General features: G+C 42.7%; 1 protein-coding gene across 3 annotated transcripts in view; it reads left to right on the top strand.

The window, feature by feature from the left end:
* The window catches only part of grid2 (glutamate receptor, ionotropic, delta 2), a 447,760-nt gene that overhangs the window by 372,615 nt on the left and 61,607 nt on the right, over positions 1 to 13,538 (top strand). For all 3 annotated transcript variants that reach the window (XM_047591180.1, XM_047591181.1, XM_047591182.1), the window contains exon 13: positions 6,790 to 6,985. In XM_047591180.1, the coding sequence (XP_047447136.1) occupies positions 6,790 to 6,985 (196 nt within the window). The remainder of the gene's footprint in view (positions 1 to 6,789; positions 6,986 to 13,538) is intronic.

Here is a 13,538-nt window from a genome sequence, read left to right as displayed (position 1 = left end):
ACATGAGAATTTGTTTCACAAAGACACATTGCAGTCTCCCTGAATGTGCTTGATTGTTGCTTAGAGAGGACATCCATTCTCTGCAGACGGGTGTAATGCATGGGAGGCTGCACATGCAGACACTCACAAACACAACTGCACAATAACATCTTCAGTGGTGGAAAAAGGTTTTTGGACATCTCATGAATTTGTGAAATATTGCATTAAGAATCACTCTTCGATTTTCAAGTGCAATTTCTTTTAGTGCAGTCACAGACAAAATGCTAAACAAATCCTAAAACAGCCATTAAAAACTTAAAAATGATTGGTTCCATAAAAATATGTAAGAACTTTTGAGTATTGGGTCATTTTGGTACCAGTAATTGACTAATAAAGCTTGTGCTTTTAATTAAAAGACACATTTTTATGTTGCTGTGCTTTGTGTCTGTATAAAGTCAATACATTTGAAAGTTCTTCATAGACAAAACTGGCTAAAACAAGGAACCTAACGCAGGAAACACCACAGATTCTCAGCCAGGAAGGGTGCGACTGTTGCCAGATCACCAGGAAGTGCAGATGTAGTCCTTTCTGCAGAAATACAGATGAACCAACAGCTTGGAACACAAACCAAGATCTGGGCGTCCAAGGGTTTCTTCAACAGGCACGCATCCTGATCCGCATGAGCAGGGAAAAGCCCCTAATGACATCACAGGAGCTCCAACAGCAGTGGTCAAACCAAACTGGTGTCCACCCGCAATGAACATGGACGACTTTTAGATCACGGATTAAGGTCCTACAAGGCTGTCAAGAAGCCCCTTATCAATGAGAGACAGAGGTTAGCCTCACATCGTTGGGCCAAAGCACACAAGAAGTGGACAGTCAGAAATTGGAAGAAGATTCTGTGGTCAGATGAGTCCAGCTCCCAGGTTTATCTTCCTCCTGCTAATGTGAGGGTACACAGAAGGCCAGGCGAAGCACTATCTCCAGCGTGTACAGTACCTACTGTCAAAAATGCTGGAGGCAGTGTTGTGGTTTTGGGATGCATGAGTGCTGCTGGTGTTGGTCATCTTACTCAGTGCGTTTACATGCAGAGCTTAATCGAGCTGTGCTTAAAATTCGACTTTCTGGCTACAGTCCTTGTCCCAGTTTACATGCAACGGAGAAAATCAAATAACTGACGGGAACATGTCCTCCTCCTCTGTCTGTGATGGCACACTGAACTCTCGCCATTCTCCAAACCCACATGCTCCCTTCTGCACATGCTCTGTTCCATCCAGGTCCAAACTGGTTGTTTCAACAAGATAAAGCCCCTTGCCACACATCCGGGGCCAGTAGAACTTGACGGCAGGAGTACAGTGTCCAGTTCTTAAAGTGGCCAGCACAATGCCTCGTCAAGAGCCCCATTTAAAATCTGTGGAAGATTATCAAATCCGCAGAATTTAGAAGAATTAAAAGTCAAGTTCAAGAAGAATGGGACAAGATTACCCCTCAGCAGTGTGAAAGGCTCAAGAGGAACATGCCAGCCAGGATTAGAGCTTTGATAAGGACAATGTTAAGAACTGATATTATTATTGACACTGTCAATAATTTTTCTTGCAAACAATAAGAAAAATAAATTTAATTTGTGTTTGTTTGTGTCACTTTTTTTTTTTTTGAGTAAAATTTTAAGGGTGTCCGAAAACTTTTTCCCACCACTGTATGTCCTCTCTTTGACCTGTTGCAGTCTTTTCTTCTTCACCCTAGTCCTTGTGTGTGTGGGGGGGTTCCATTGAATGTAGGTAGTGAACATAATGAGAGAGCAGGGCAGACATGGAGGAAAGTGTAAAAATAGTGTTTTTGCATGTTTTTTTTTGTTTTTTTTTTGTAGTTACGAAGCCTCCTATTTTCATTGCTGCGCTTCAACACACACAAACGCAAACACTGTTTTCCCTGAGCTTCGTGCCCTCTGTTTATCTATCCTTGTGATAATATGTTTGCCTGCCTCTCTCCTGGTGGCACTCGGAAATACTCATCTCTCACTGGACTAATCAGCATGCCGAAGCATCCGCTATGCCCGGCAGTGCCACAGTTAATTGTGCTTGGCTTTGGAATAAACAACATTTATTTCTCTAAATCTCATCACTATCGGTCTCTTAATTTGTTTCTGTCAGTTTGTTTCTCTGTCATTTTGCTATTCTCCCTCGTTCCTGCCTTTGCTTTCCACCCGCCGTTTCGTCGTGCTCTGTTTTTTTTTTCTTTGGTCTCATCCAAGTCCTCCCGCTGTGCCTCTTGAAAAAAATCTACGCCTCTGTAGTTTGATTTCTTTTGTCTACCCTCTCTTTTCTCTCTCAAATTGGCTGTCATTAATGAGCGCCTCTCGGTTTCCTGCCCCATTCGGCACGCATTGAACTAATTAAGGATTTCCATAAATTTTAATGTATTATCTTTAGCGTGTTGATTCTTCTGGGGTCATTAGCGTGATAATAACCATCTAAACAGTAGCAGCAGCAGCAACTATGCGGTTGTAGGCCTCCAAAGATTGGTCATGGTGTGGAGTGGCGAGAGGGTAAAAAGTAACCTGAAAGCAAGTAAAGGATAACAAAACCACAATGGAGAGAGAAATGGTGGGGGGAAAAAATAGACTATTATGCTGTGATTAGCTTGTACTTTTGTCTGTTAAGACTTGATTATGACATTATGCAGGCGGAATGAGACTGAATGCATTTGTGTGAATTAGCTTATATGGAAAACAGCAAGGAAGCGCACGCATGGTCAGGAAAAGGAAGAGACGCCCGGGGAAGGATGGAGGCATTGCTCTCCTTAGCGTCTCCCGTCAGGACAGACAGGATTTTTAAGTATTAATGCCCTTGTTTCATCCTGGAAATGAAATAACAAGTGAGCATTCAGAACCCTCTCTGGACTATTTCACGCTTGGATGTTTTCCCTCAATTTCGGTGTGAATCCTTTAGGAAAACAGTGAGGGATGGGAGCGGAGAGCGGCAAAGAGAGGGTGCCAGAGAGCGCTGTAGGAAGAGGGAGACGAGGAAGAGTGAGCATTATAAAAGAGAGCGAGTACATGGAAGAAAAGATGAGACGGATCAAGAAGAAGAAGAAGGGAGAGGTGAACGTTTGGGGAGTGGTGACGAGTCGGAATGAGACATGTATTTTGGAGAGCTTTAATGTGAGAGCATAGAAAGCATCTGTTGACAGAAGGAATAGGTATAGACTGAAATAGGTATGTAGTGTTGTAGTGAGGATAAAATACTTCCTTCCTGTCTCAGTCTTGTAAAGACGGGTGTCATATTTTATGCTACATAAAGATCACCAGTAAACTCAATCAGGCACTTTCATGTAGCCTGCACATGTGAGTGTGGGGGTCTCACACTGTCTGTGCCGCTGGCTGGTATGTACATGCGCTCACATGCCTGTTGCGTCCCATTGGTCGGCTGAGGCAGCAGATTTTTCTCATTGGTGAAATAGCTGCAGCTCATTTGATTATTTAAAGCCTCGTAAGCGTTTTTGTGGGCCTCGTGAATTCGAGATTGACAGTCTCACTATAACTTTATCACCCTCCGCTGATGAGTAGGAATTGTTAACTTGGCATATTCTTATGAGAATATGAGTCTGGTAACAAGGCATTTGGATTTCATTGTGGATGCGTGTTTCAACCTTACAGTTGTACAGTCCCACAACAAACCGGAGGCATTTTGTTGTAAACAAATTCAACTCTAATGTACTCAGATGAGGAAGCAGAATGAGACCAAAGCTCTAATCTATATGCTTTTTTAGGGAGTGGGGACATATAATAGTATGTTGTATGTAGCTATTTCATGTAATGGAATGAGCTTTTAGAGCACCCAGTTTCCTTTTACATACATTGTGCTCTATTTACTCAACCACCCACAATCACAGTTTAATGAACAGTGCAGATTTGATAGCATTTATTCATGTGGAGGCCCATTTTTTTTACTCCGTTCTCCAAATCCTCCATCACTGCGCTTGCTCATTCTGCTAATGAAAGGCCAACACAAACTTGCTAATCTTGCGTTATTTCATTCAATGGCTGATGATGGTACCAAGGGACGCCAACTCTGCCAGTGATGTGTCTCGAACACATTATTGTTTTCAGTGATGAAAAACATTAAAATTATTTTTTTTTCCCAGACTATGCAACAAATGGTATTGCTTCATAATGGCTTGTAGAACAAATAATGATGAAATAATAATCTATCTTTGATAGATTCAATTTACATAAACCACACGCCAATTCAACCTCATATATGCATATTTCACAGGGAAATCACACAGATTTTACATATATATATATACATATATATATATATATATATATATATATATATTATACATTCATATAAAATGTATGATGTGATTGTTTCTTTTTTCTTTTTTTCATTGAAATGAACAACCTATCTTATATAAAGGTTCCATTAATGCATTTTGACAGCAAAGTCAACACAAAATTTTTGCACAGTTGCAATTGATATACAAAAGATACAAATAATATTGTTAATTTATGTTTAATTTAGTCCCTTTCCTTTCCTTTCCTTTCCTCTCTATGACAGCATTTACAGAAGTTGTGCTGTCTCTATATTTTGTCAGGGGTAACAGTTTTGTTACTCTGTTCCAGAAACAGAAGCTCTATCATCAACCCTTTGTATCTTTTTCTGCTTTGTTTCATTATTGACATGTTCTATATATATTTTTCTATCTGGATTTGTCTCGTGTCAATGGACTCCAACTCCTCTGTGTCCCCCTGACTCCATTAAAGCTCCAGCTTACAGTCGCTGCCCAGTGAAACCAATTCGCGAAGGGGGAGCCATGGTGCCGACAGGCCTGCGCGGTCACGTGGGAGCAGTGGGGAGGGAGATTATTAAGGCCAAAGATTAATTGACAGCAATAAAAGATTCATGTTCACAGCAAAGTTCATTAAATTCTTCAAAGGATTTCTTCCCCTCAGTCTGAGAGAGGGCTGAAAGAGCTGTCACTACAATAAAATGTCTGTCTGAATGCGTTACTTCATGTGTATGTGTGTACGTGCATATGCGTGCGTGAGTATGAGTGAACATCCTCGTGATAAAACCTCCTTATATTTGTGCCCATTGTTAAATCTTCGTGGGTGTGCTGTATCGCAACCGAATTAATGAAGTAAGATACTATACACTTGTTGTTCTTCATTAAGCAGGACATGTTGAGTGCTTTTGTGTGCATGTTTTGTTTCCCAAATGTGTGTCTCTCAAATCCATGGGTGGTATGCAGCAACCATTAGACAAACAAACAGTAATTAGTTCCCGTAATGGTTCTCCATTACATTTCTCAGCGGCCAAAGTCTTTGAAAGGCAACCCAAGCACTGTTGCGTTATAATTAACAATAGCTTTTGTATTCCCCCAGAGGTGGCAATTTATGGGTGAGGGGTAGAGCGAAAGAGAAAAGAGAAGAGAAAGAAATAGAATTGAATTGTGCTTTTTTTTCTTCTTCTCTGCCCTCCATTTTTTTTATTAGTGTCTCCCGTTTTCTTGCTGTAGTTGGAGATATCAACAGTGTGTGGCTGGCCAAGCCATCTTATTAAATACTGTGAACAGAGTGAGCGCTGCTGTCTAAACTGCTTTCCACTCCCATTTTTCTCCCACTTGTTCGCCACAGACAATTCCCATTTTTCACGTTTTACTCCATGTCAGTTGCATGATGCTGCCAACTACACACTGCCGGCCAATAGAGACTTTAGATCCAAGCCGTTCATTTATAGGTACGAGGAGGAGCCAGCGGCCTTTCTGTTTGTACTCGCTGTCTATCATCCACAAGCCCTCTTCTCTAGACCACCTATTGCTGCATCACTGCAAAACGTCATGCGAGAAGCCCCACAGTTAGCAATTTAATCCCGTCACTGGACGGATGGTCGCTTTTGATGATTTCCATCTCTCAAATCTGTGTTTTCTCTTCTCTGTGTTTCACTCAGTAGATTTGCTTTACACTCTTTCTAAATGTTCAAAAAACTCCCAGCTGAGTTAGTTGAGTTTCCTGAAAGATGTGAGTGACAAGACGACTGAAAGCGGTGAGTGGCTGTCAGCAAGTTTACGTAGTCTGACTTCCCTGAATGAAGCACGATTACGTCCACACCAGGCTGGGGTGTCAATTGAAAAAGAAAAGTAATATTAGCCTGGGGTCTGGAGTAGGGATGGGCATTGGTAAGATTTTATTGATACCATTATCAATTCTGACAAGAGCCCTTGCTTGAGATTCCAGTGCTGCATAAATTGCACTTTGTGCTTTTACAGTCCCTTTCGGAGAAGTGAGGCCACACTTCGGACGATTTCCGTCTCTCCACCAATCGCGTCTTTCTTGTCGTCACGTAATGTGAATGACGTGCTTTGATGTTAAGGTTATTCTTCTTTTTTGGTTTTATGGTGGTTGGAAAACAAGTTTTAGGTGTTTTACCGCCACTACCTGGACTGGGATGTAAAGATTTGTCACGAAAAGAATCGATAAGGGGAATCGATAAGCATAAAGGCCAATGATCTCCATGAATTGAACTAGTTAGAACCGGTTCCGTAGTCTGGACTGTGTGGCTATGTGTGCTATGGACAAGTGTTGTATGGAAGGATTACAAAAAAGAACCACGTTAGGGATGTAGACGATGGACAAAAGAGAACGTGCTGTTGGGAATAAGGTAAGCCAACGAATGGCTTAAATATGACCATTATAGCAATGTCAAAGTATGAACTGCTCAGGCAGATTCTGTACAGCGCTGACAATTAAATGATGGCTGAAAATGACGTGAAGGCTAAGTCTTTACACCTCTTACCTCCCTGTAGGTCTCTGCAGGACCTGTCCAAGCAGACGGAGCTGCCTTACGGTACAGTGCTGGACTCTGCAGTATACGACCAGGTGCGCTCCAAGTCTATGAACCCCTTCGAGCGAGATCCCATGTACTCCCAGATGTGGAGGATGATTAATCGCACTGGAGGAGGAGATAATAACGTTGAGGAATCAAAAGAAGGCATTCGCAAGGTAAGGTCTTTCCTTTTTTAATTAGTTGCCAGTTTCAAATAAACGACCTTTGACTCGTGTGATCTCAGCGTCGTTAGCTAAAGTTCTCCTGCGATAAGTTTGGAATGAAAGAAACCCTGGTGCAGACCACATGCAACATCAGTGGAGCTATTCAAGACTCGTCGCACTCTGTTAACACTACACATATCTGCATATATTTAAACAAAATCTTGTGTAATTCAAAATGCACAAGCATATTGAACGTCCTTTCTATGTCACAGAAAGAGGATTAAGGGATTATGGAATTTGAATTCTTGCATATCAATATTTGCTGATTATTGTACAAACATGATGTATTTGATAGTATAAGGAAGCATTATCCATTAAAATCGGTAGAGTGCCCAGCAGTCATGCAAGAAGTTGTGGCACAAATGCACAACAGTCAATGTGTGAAAGAGATATGGGATGATATGAGTTATGTCAGTAACTGTAGAGCATTTGCTAGTAAACCTTCACCCCCATTCCGCACTGTATTTTAGTACACCCAGTGAGTTGAATATGTATACTCTGTGGTGCACTGTGCATGCTACACAGATTAGTTTCCTTACCGTTTTGACACACTTCCCATGCTTGCAGAAATCTATGTAAGCAACGTTAATGATACGCAGATAACGTTCACACGACTAAATGCTTAATTCCCTCGGTAATTACCCAGCATCATAAATACCTGACTGCTGCATCTCATTTGCACGCGTTCCCGCTTTCTGTTTGCATCGCGTTCACTTTATCCCTTCTCCCTCCAGAGTATATTACACTTGAACTGGAGCCAGCACTGGGAGCGTTGGAAGAGTGGGGAGGAGTGATTAAAGTGGTGTTTATAAAATTATAAGATAAATGCAGCACGTAACAGCATATAAGAATGTAACTAGTTATACTTAAAGGCTTTGTTTATTGGCAGCGGTGTTTTTTTTTTCTTTTTTCTTTTTCAGCACACAGTATATCCGTATCAGTAGAAATACAGATCCGCTGATGTTCAGATCAGGCATAACATTATGACCACCTTCCTAATATTGTGTAGATCTCCATTGTGACTCGTGAGAGAATAGAGATGGGCCTTCTGAGGGTGTCCTGTGGTGTCTGGCAGCACATTGTTGTTAGTGGGGGCCTTTGAGTCCTGGGTTGAGGGGTGAGGCCTCTGTGGATGAACAGATACTTGATCAGTTTGAAATCTGGAGGCCAGGTCAGCACCTTGTGGTGTTTTTCATCGTGTGTGTGCCTGTGTCAGGCTGCATCCTGCTGGGAATGGCTGCCGCCATCAAGGAGTGTCCTTTAAGACAGTCCAGTGTCCAGGAGTGATAGATAAATTCCCTATCTATGGGCTGGGGGTGTCTGGTCTGGTCTAGGTTGGTGGTACATGTCTCAGTAACATCCACATGAATGCCAGGTCCAAACGTTTCCCATCAGAAACTTGTCAGTATGTTATTCAGTTAAGGTTAAGGCGAGGGTTAGGATTCAGCCAGCCCACTTCATCAAGAGATGTCAGTTTCATCACATTCACATGATGGACGACAGCCAGTGGCCAGTAATAGCACAATAGTCGGGTTGAGTAGTTTCTGTGACTCCAGTAGTGTTTCCACCTGCTCAGTTCTTATAATTAATCATATTTAGCATAAAATAGCCGATTATTTGGGGTTCCTGTTATGTGCTTCCACAATGAGAGATGAGGCGCCATGAAAGCACATTATCTGTGCTATAATCACAAGTAATGCATTGTTCTGTATAATCGTTTGCATAAACCAGATAAATAGGCTAAAGAACTACACATCATCATAATTTCTCCAGTGACAACCAGCTGTCTCGTAACAGTAAATTGCTACAGTATATCCTGCTGTTCTGTTTCCGAATCATGGGATTGGGCATGGATCTGCATCGGTCCTGTCACGGACAAATCGGAGTTGGTTACATGTGCAGATGAAAATATTCCTAAAATCTTCGCAGTCTTTGCCCTGCACAATTGCTCGTCGTCGAGCGGAGAAAAGTGCCGTGCGAGCATGAAGCCGGGCCATTATCATAGGCTACCGGAGGACAGCATCTGAAAGACTGTCTCCAAACCATGACTGTGTGTAATTACCGCAACACATGCTGTGCGGCCCGATATGATCTCCTCCCTCTGTGGGCATTTGGTGCGCGGTGAAAACAACAGGTCGTTGCACTGATCACTGAGGTCAACAGGACCAAAGTCAAAAATCTATGCTGTTTTCTACTGATGGACTACAGGAGGCGGTGGTAAAAAATAAATAAATAAAAAGTCTGTCGCTGGGTGTACATCAGTGGTTTACCGCCGTTACCAAGAGCTGCAGCTAGAATGTGACTGGCATCCTGGCAACTGTGATTCCCTGTGTAAGACCTGAGCTCCCCGTGTGATGTGTCTGACAGTGTCTCTGCCCGGACATTCATCAAAAGCAGGCTGGCTCTTTGCATGCATGCATAGTTTAGATGACTGAGACACTGGCTGGGCTTTCATGAGTGTTCTGCTATTAATCAAAATAATAGCCTCATCGTGATAAAAAGTCCTTTTGTAGCCACCTTAGTCAGATCCCGAAGCCCAGTCAGAAGGAATCACCGTTTAAATCCTCCCCCTTCATCAGATCACATTGGGAATGAATATATCTTTTTCTACTCCAGATTCATTTCTGCAGATGTACGTCAGGTGGCGAGACTAGTGTCCGTTCAACATTAAGATTTGATGACCTTGTGAAATTTTACGTCCTCTTCCCGCTTATTGACTGGGTAGCTTCAGACTAATCTGGACATTATCTGGTGAGATATACGTTTAAAGTGCAATAACGAATGGAGCGCTGATGAGTGAAAGCAATCTTTCACTGCTTTTAAGAAGTCTGTGTTGAAGGATATGACCTAAGGTTTGTTGACCTAAGGTATACAAGAATATTAAGTGTGATATGCTACAGCATGAATAGTGATTGCAGTAGTGAGAGACAGTGGGAGACCAAGGACAGCTTTAACTACAATCCCTTAAATGGTTTGTGGAAACACATATACAGTATACATATTTCCAGGAGCTATTTCTCCCGGGTGAGTGGTTCTTTTATTAGCAGCTGCTGCGAATGAATAGTCTATGATAAGACATTTGACAAAGGTTGCTTTTCAGTAGCAGCAGAGTGGGAGGAGGTAGGACTGACAACAAGCAGAGCTGGATGAAGGGCTGGAGAGAGAATCTGGTTTTCATGGATAAATTCTGTATGACAGAGGTGACACCTCCAGAGTGGCAGCAAGCGCTGCACAGCAGAAATGAGCGAGAGCACAAGAAGGAGGCAGACATTCCCCTCTGAATATGTCACTCTTGATTTTTATGTTTTATTTTGTTCTTTCATCCTCTACATCGCGTTTCTCTTCTCCTTTTTTTTCCCCCTCCCCTGCTCCTCTCTCACTGCACCACCGAGTATTCACAAATGTCTGCTACTGTTCTATTGTCTGACTCCTTTCTCCAACTTGATCCCCCTACCCCGCTTCACCTCGTCAATCCCTTCTCTTTACTCCCTTTTCTTTTAAGGCTTCTCCCCACACTTTCCCTCTCTACACTTCCCTGCCTCTTATCCGTCTCCATGTTGAAGGCTACAGGGTGCACTCTAGTGGTTCACTAATGCCTGTCCCTCCCCGTTAACTGCACCAGCACGAGCTGATGTTTTCACTCTGCTGCATTGCCGCTTTCGCCTGGTAACTTTAAACCTCCAGAGAGTCTCAAATCTCAAATTAAACTCTAATGATTCCTAAACATTCCTGTAAATGTAAATTAATACAAATTCTCAGCGCTTGTTCCAACGTTGATCTTTCTCTTAAAAAAATAAATAAATAAATGCTATAATACAATTTACTTTGTTGCTCATAGAGAAGAACAAAACCTCAGTTGCTTCCCTCCAGCTCTGCTAAAAGGCAGCAATATAGGAACTAAGAATGAGCTCAAGGCTCAAACTCAATTTGCCGCGGCAAGTGAAACAATCACCTAAAAATTCCTCAGCGTTGAAACTTTCAACCTATTAGGCTTCCTTCTCATACTCACAATATATATTTGTAAGGCGCTGCACAGTCGCCTGAACAGTCTTTTTCAAGCTCGCGGCTATTTGGTAGCCGATGATGTTATTAACAGACCCCATGAGCCACTTAGACTCAGACATCTTTTGTTGTCTGTCTCGGCGTGATTTATTTGGGATGTTTTTGTCTTCTCCAGCCGAGTACCTCTGCTATATTTGATTCCTGTGAGGTTAAGAACTTGATATATTTTTCTCCTCCATGTCATGCTCTCGCTCTTCCTTTACTCTCTGTCCTTCTCGTGGTGCCTCTCTCTCTCTCTCTCTCTCTCTCTCTCTCTCTCTCTCTCTCTCTCTCTCTCTCTCTCAGACTCTCAGGCTTTTCCTCTTTTACAATAAACCTCTTACTCGTCTCTGTCACCGTTGTCTCCTGTGCACTATGGATTTTCTCCCTTTTCAGTTTCGATCCCCTGCGGCAGAATAATATTATATGTCAGGAGAGGTCAGTGTCTGAGCTGCCTCTCTATCACCCACACACAAACACGCACACAAGCACACAAGCTTGCATGCACACGCAGCGAGACGCACACGCGAGCTTAACGCCTGATACTCGCACATCAGCATCTTTAGTCACATGCACACCTCGCATGCTGTGGCACACAAACACACACGAGGCCCCGGCGAGTGCTGTGGGGCGAGGCCTGTCACAGGGTAATATGTGTCTCTCCCATTTCAGTCAATGATCAAGGCATTCAATAAAGCAAGAGGTACCGCAGCTCAGGCTTGATATCTCATTAACTTTGTGTCGCATATGATATCAGAGACCGGTATGCCCGCGCGTCAGTGTTTGACATTATGGCGTCTTCGTTTAAGTCAGCGCAGTGCTCACTTGCGGCCGTCTGCTTTTATTCTTGAACGCTCTCAAGAGGGGGAAGAAAGTGTTTTAACTCACTCTATCGCTCTCTCTTTGTCTGCCTCCGTTTGTGTGACGCGAGGCTTTTTAGCGGAGGGCTACCTGACAGCTGGGCGTTTGGCTGACTAAATTTAAGCATCAGTTACTTACCCTCTTAATTACATGCACCCTTACTGACACAGACAGTGATGAAGTGTGCTGATAACGCGGGGAAAACGGGCCGTTGTGTTGACGTCGGTGGTAGAAAATGGCAGCTCTCTCAACTAAGTGGTCTGCATCGTCAAGCACAATGCGCTAATGCCTATTTTTCTCCATGGCGTGGTATACATCGCTTTAATGGATGCGTTTATGATCTGCTCGTGTGTTCATTGCCTAAAGTGTCCTATAGACTTTCTTGCAAATGACACCACGGCAACATATGAAGGAATGAGAGACGGCGAGAAATGTTTCTAACCGCGTGACTTTTATGTTCCCGACGCCGTGCCGCACACATGCGCACGCTTCCATGCGCAATCGCTACACCTTAGCTGCAGGCCGCTAAAACCGGCATAAATTTGCATGCTTGTGCACCGCAAATGACACGCGTGCACACACCTGACATAAGTGTCCTCTTGCGGATATATGACAGCTACTCTCTGTCAGGCTCTGAGAGTCTCCGATGACTGCTGAATGATTTTAGAGTTGAGTGGATTGCCAGTTTGAGTGATTTTGTGTCTGCCTGACTTTCTCCTCCACTATGGGAAGGTTCCACTTTAGGTAGCACATCTTCTCCCGCGTGTCCTTGTGCACCATCAATGATCATCAGGCCCGAGTCTCATATCAATGGGAGTACTATTAATAATAATAAAAATAATAAAAAAATAATGATAGTAAAAAAGCCGTGTTGAAAACTTGAACATGAACTGAGTTTTAAAAAGGACACTGAAGCCTTGGGGGAACCTGCGGATAATGTCACCCAAACACATATCTCACAGCTAATCGGTGCTTAAGATTATGAGAAACTGTGAGTGCTAAATGTTAAATTAAACGTGAATGCTAAACAAAATGCTTCATGCATACATCTATATATATATATATATATGTCTCAAGATTTAGATTATACCGCAGGGCGTAACCTCATCTTAATCCCTTTTTCCATTTCTGCTGGCATTTGTCAAATCTCCCCTTCCGTGAAAAATGCCAATTTCTCGCATTTGAATTTCAAATTTGTTTATTAGCATGCAGAAATGGATTGACCCGTTCAGCTGATAAGGTCACATCAATCAACAGAGGTGGTTGACAGAAGTGTTATACCAATAGCACTCTTTACAGGTGCCCGTCTTTCATCTTATAAAATACTACATGACTGACGGTGGAGAAGTGGAAAATTTATTCTCTTGTCCTACATATGCTTAAGTCCACTGTGTAACAAGTCTCCGTCCCGTTGGTTAATGTCCTCCCATCACCATTTCCCCATTTAGCATAATGGCTCCAGAAAATTATGATAAAAATTACCATCATTTCGTCACCTCTCCTAAATATATCTGAAGACTGGAAGTAAGGAGCTGTATAATGTGAAGCCTATAAGCTTCCACCAATTTAGCATAATGGCTCCAGTGGTGATGATGACAAAGAT

Source organism: Mugil cephalus, chromosome 8 (assembly GCF_022458985.1).
Source record: "Mugil cephalus isolate CIBA_MC_2020 chromosome 8, CIBA_Mcephalus_1.1, whole genome shotgun sequence".
Lineage (NCBI taxonomy): Eukaryota > Metazoa > Chordata > Actinopteri > Mugiliformes > Mugilidae > Mugil > Mugil cephalus.
The sequence above is the reverse complement of the archived record's forward strand: the minus strand, read 5'-3'. Positions and strand labels throughout refer to the sequence as shown.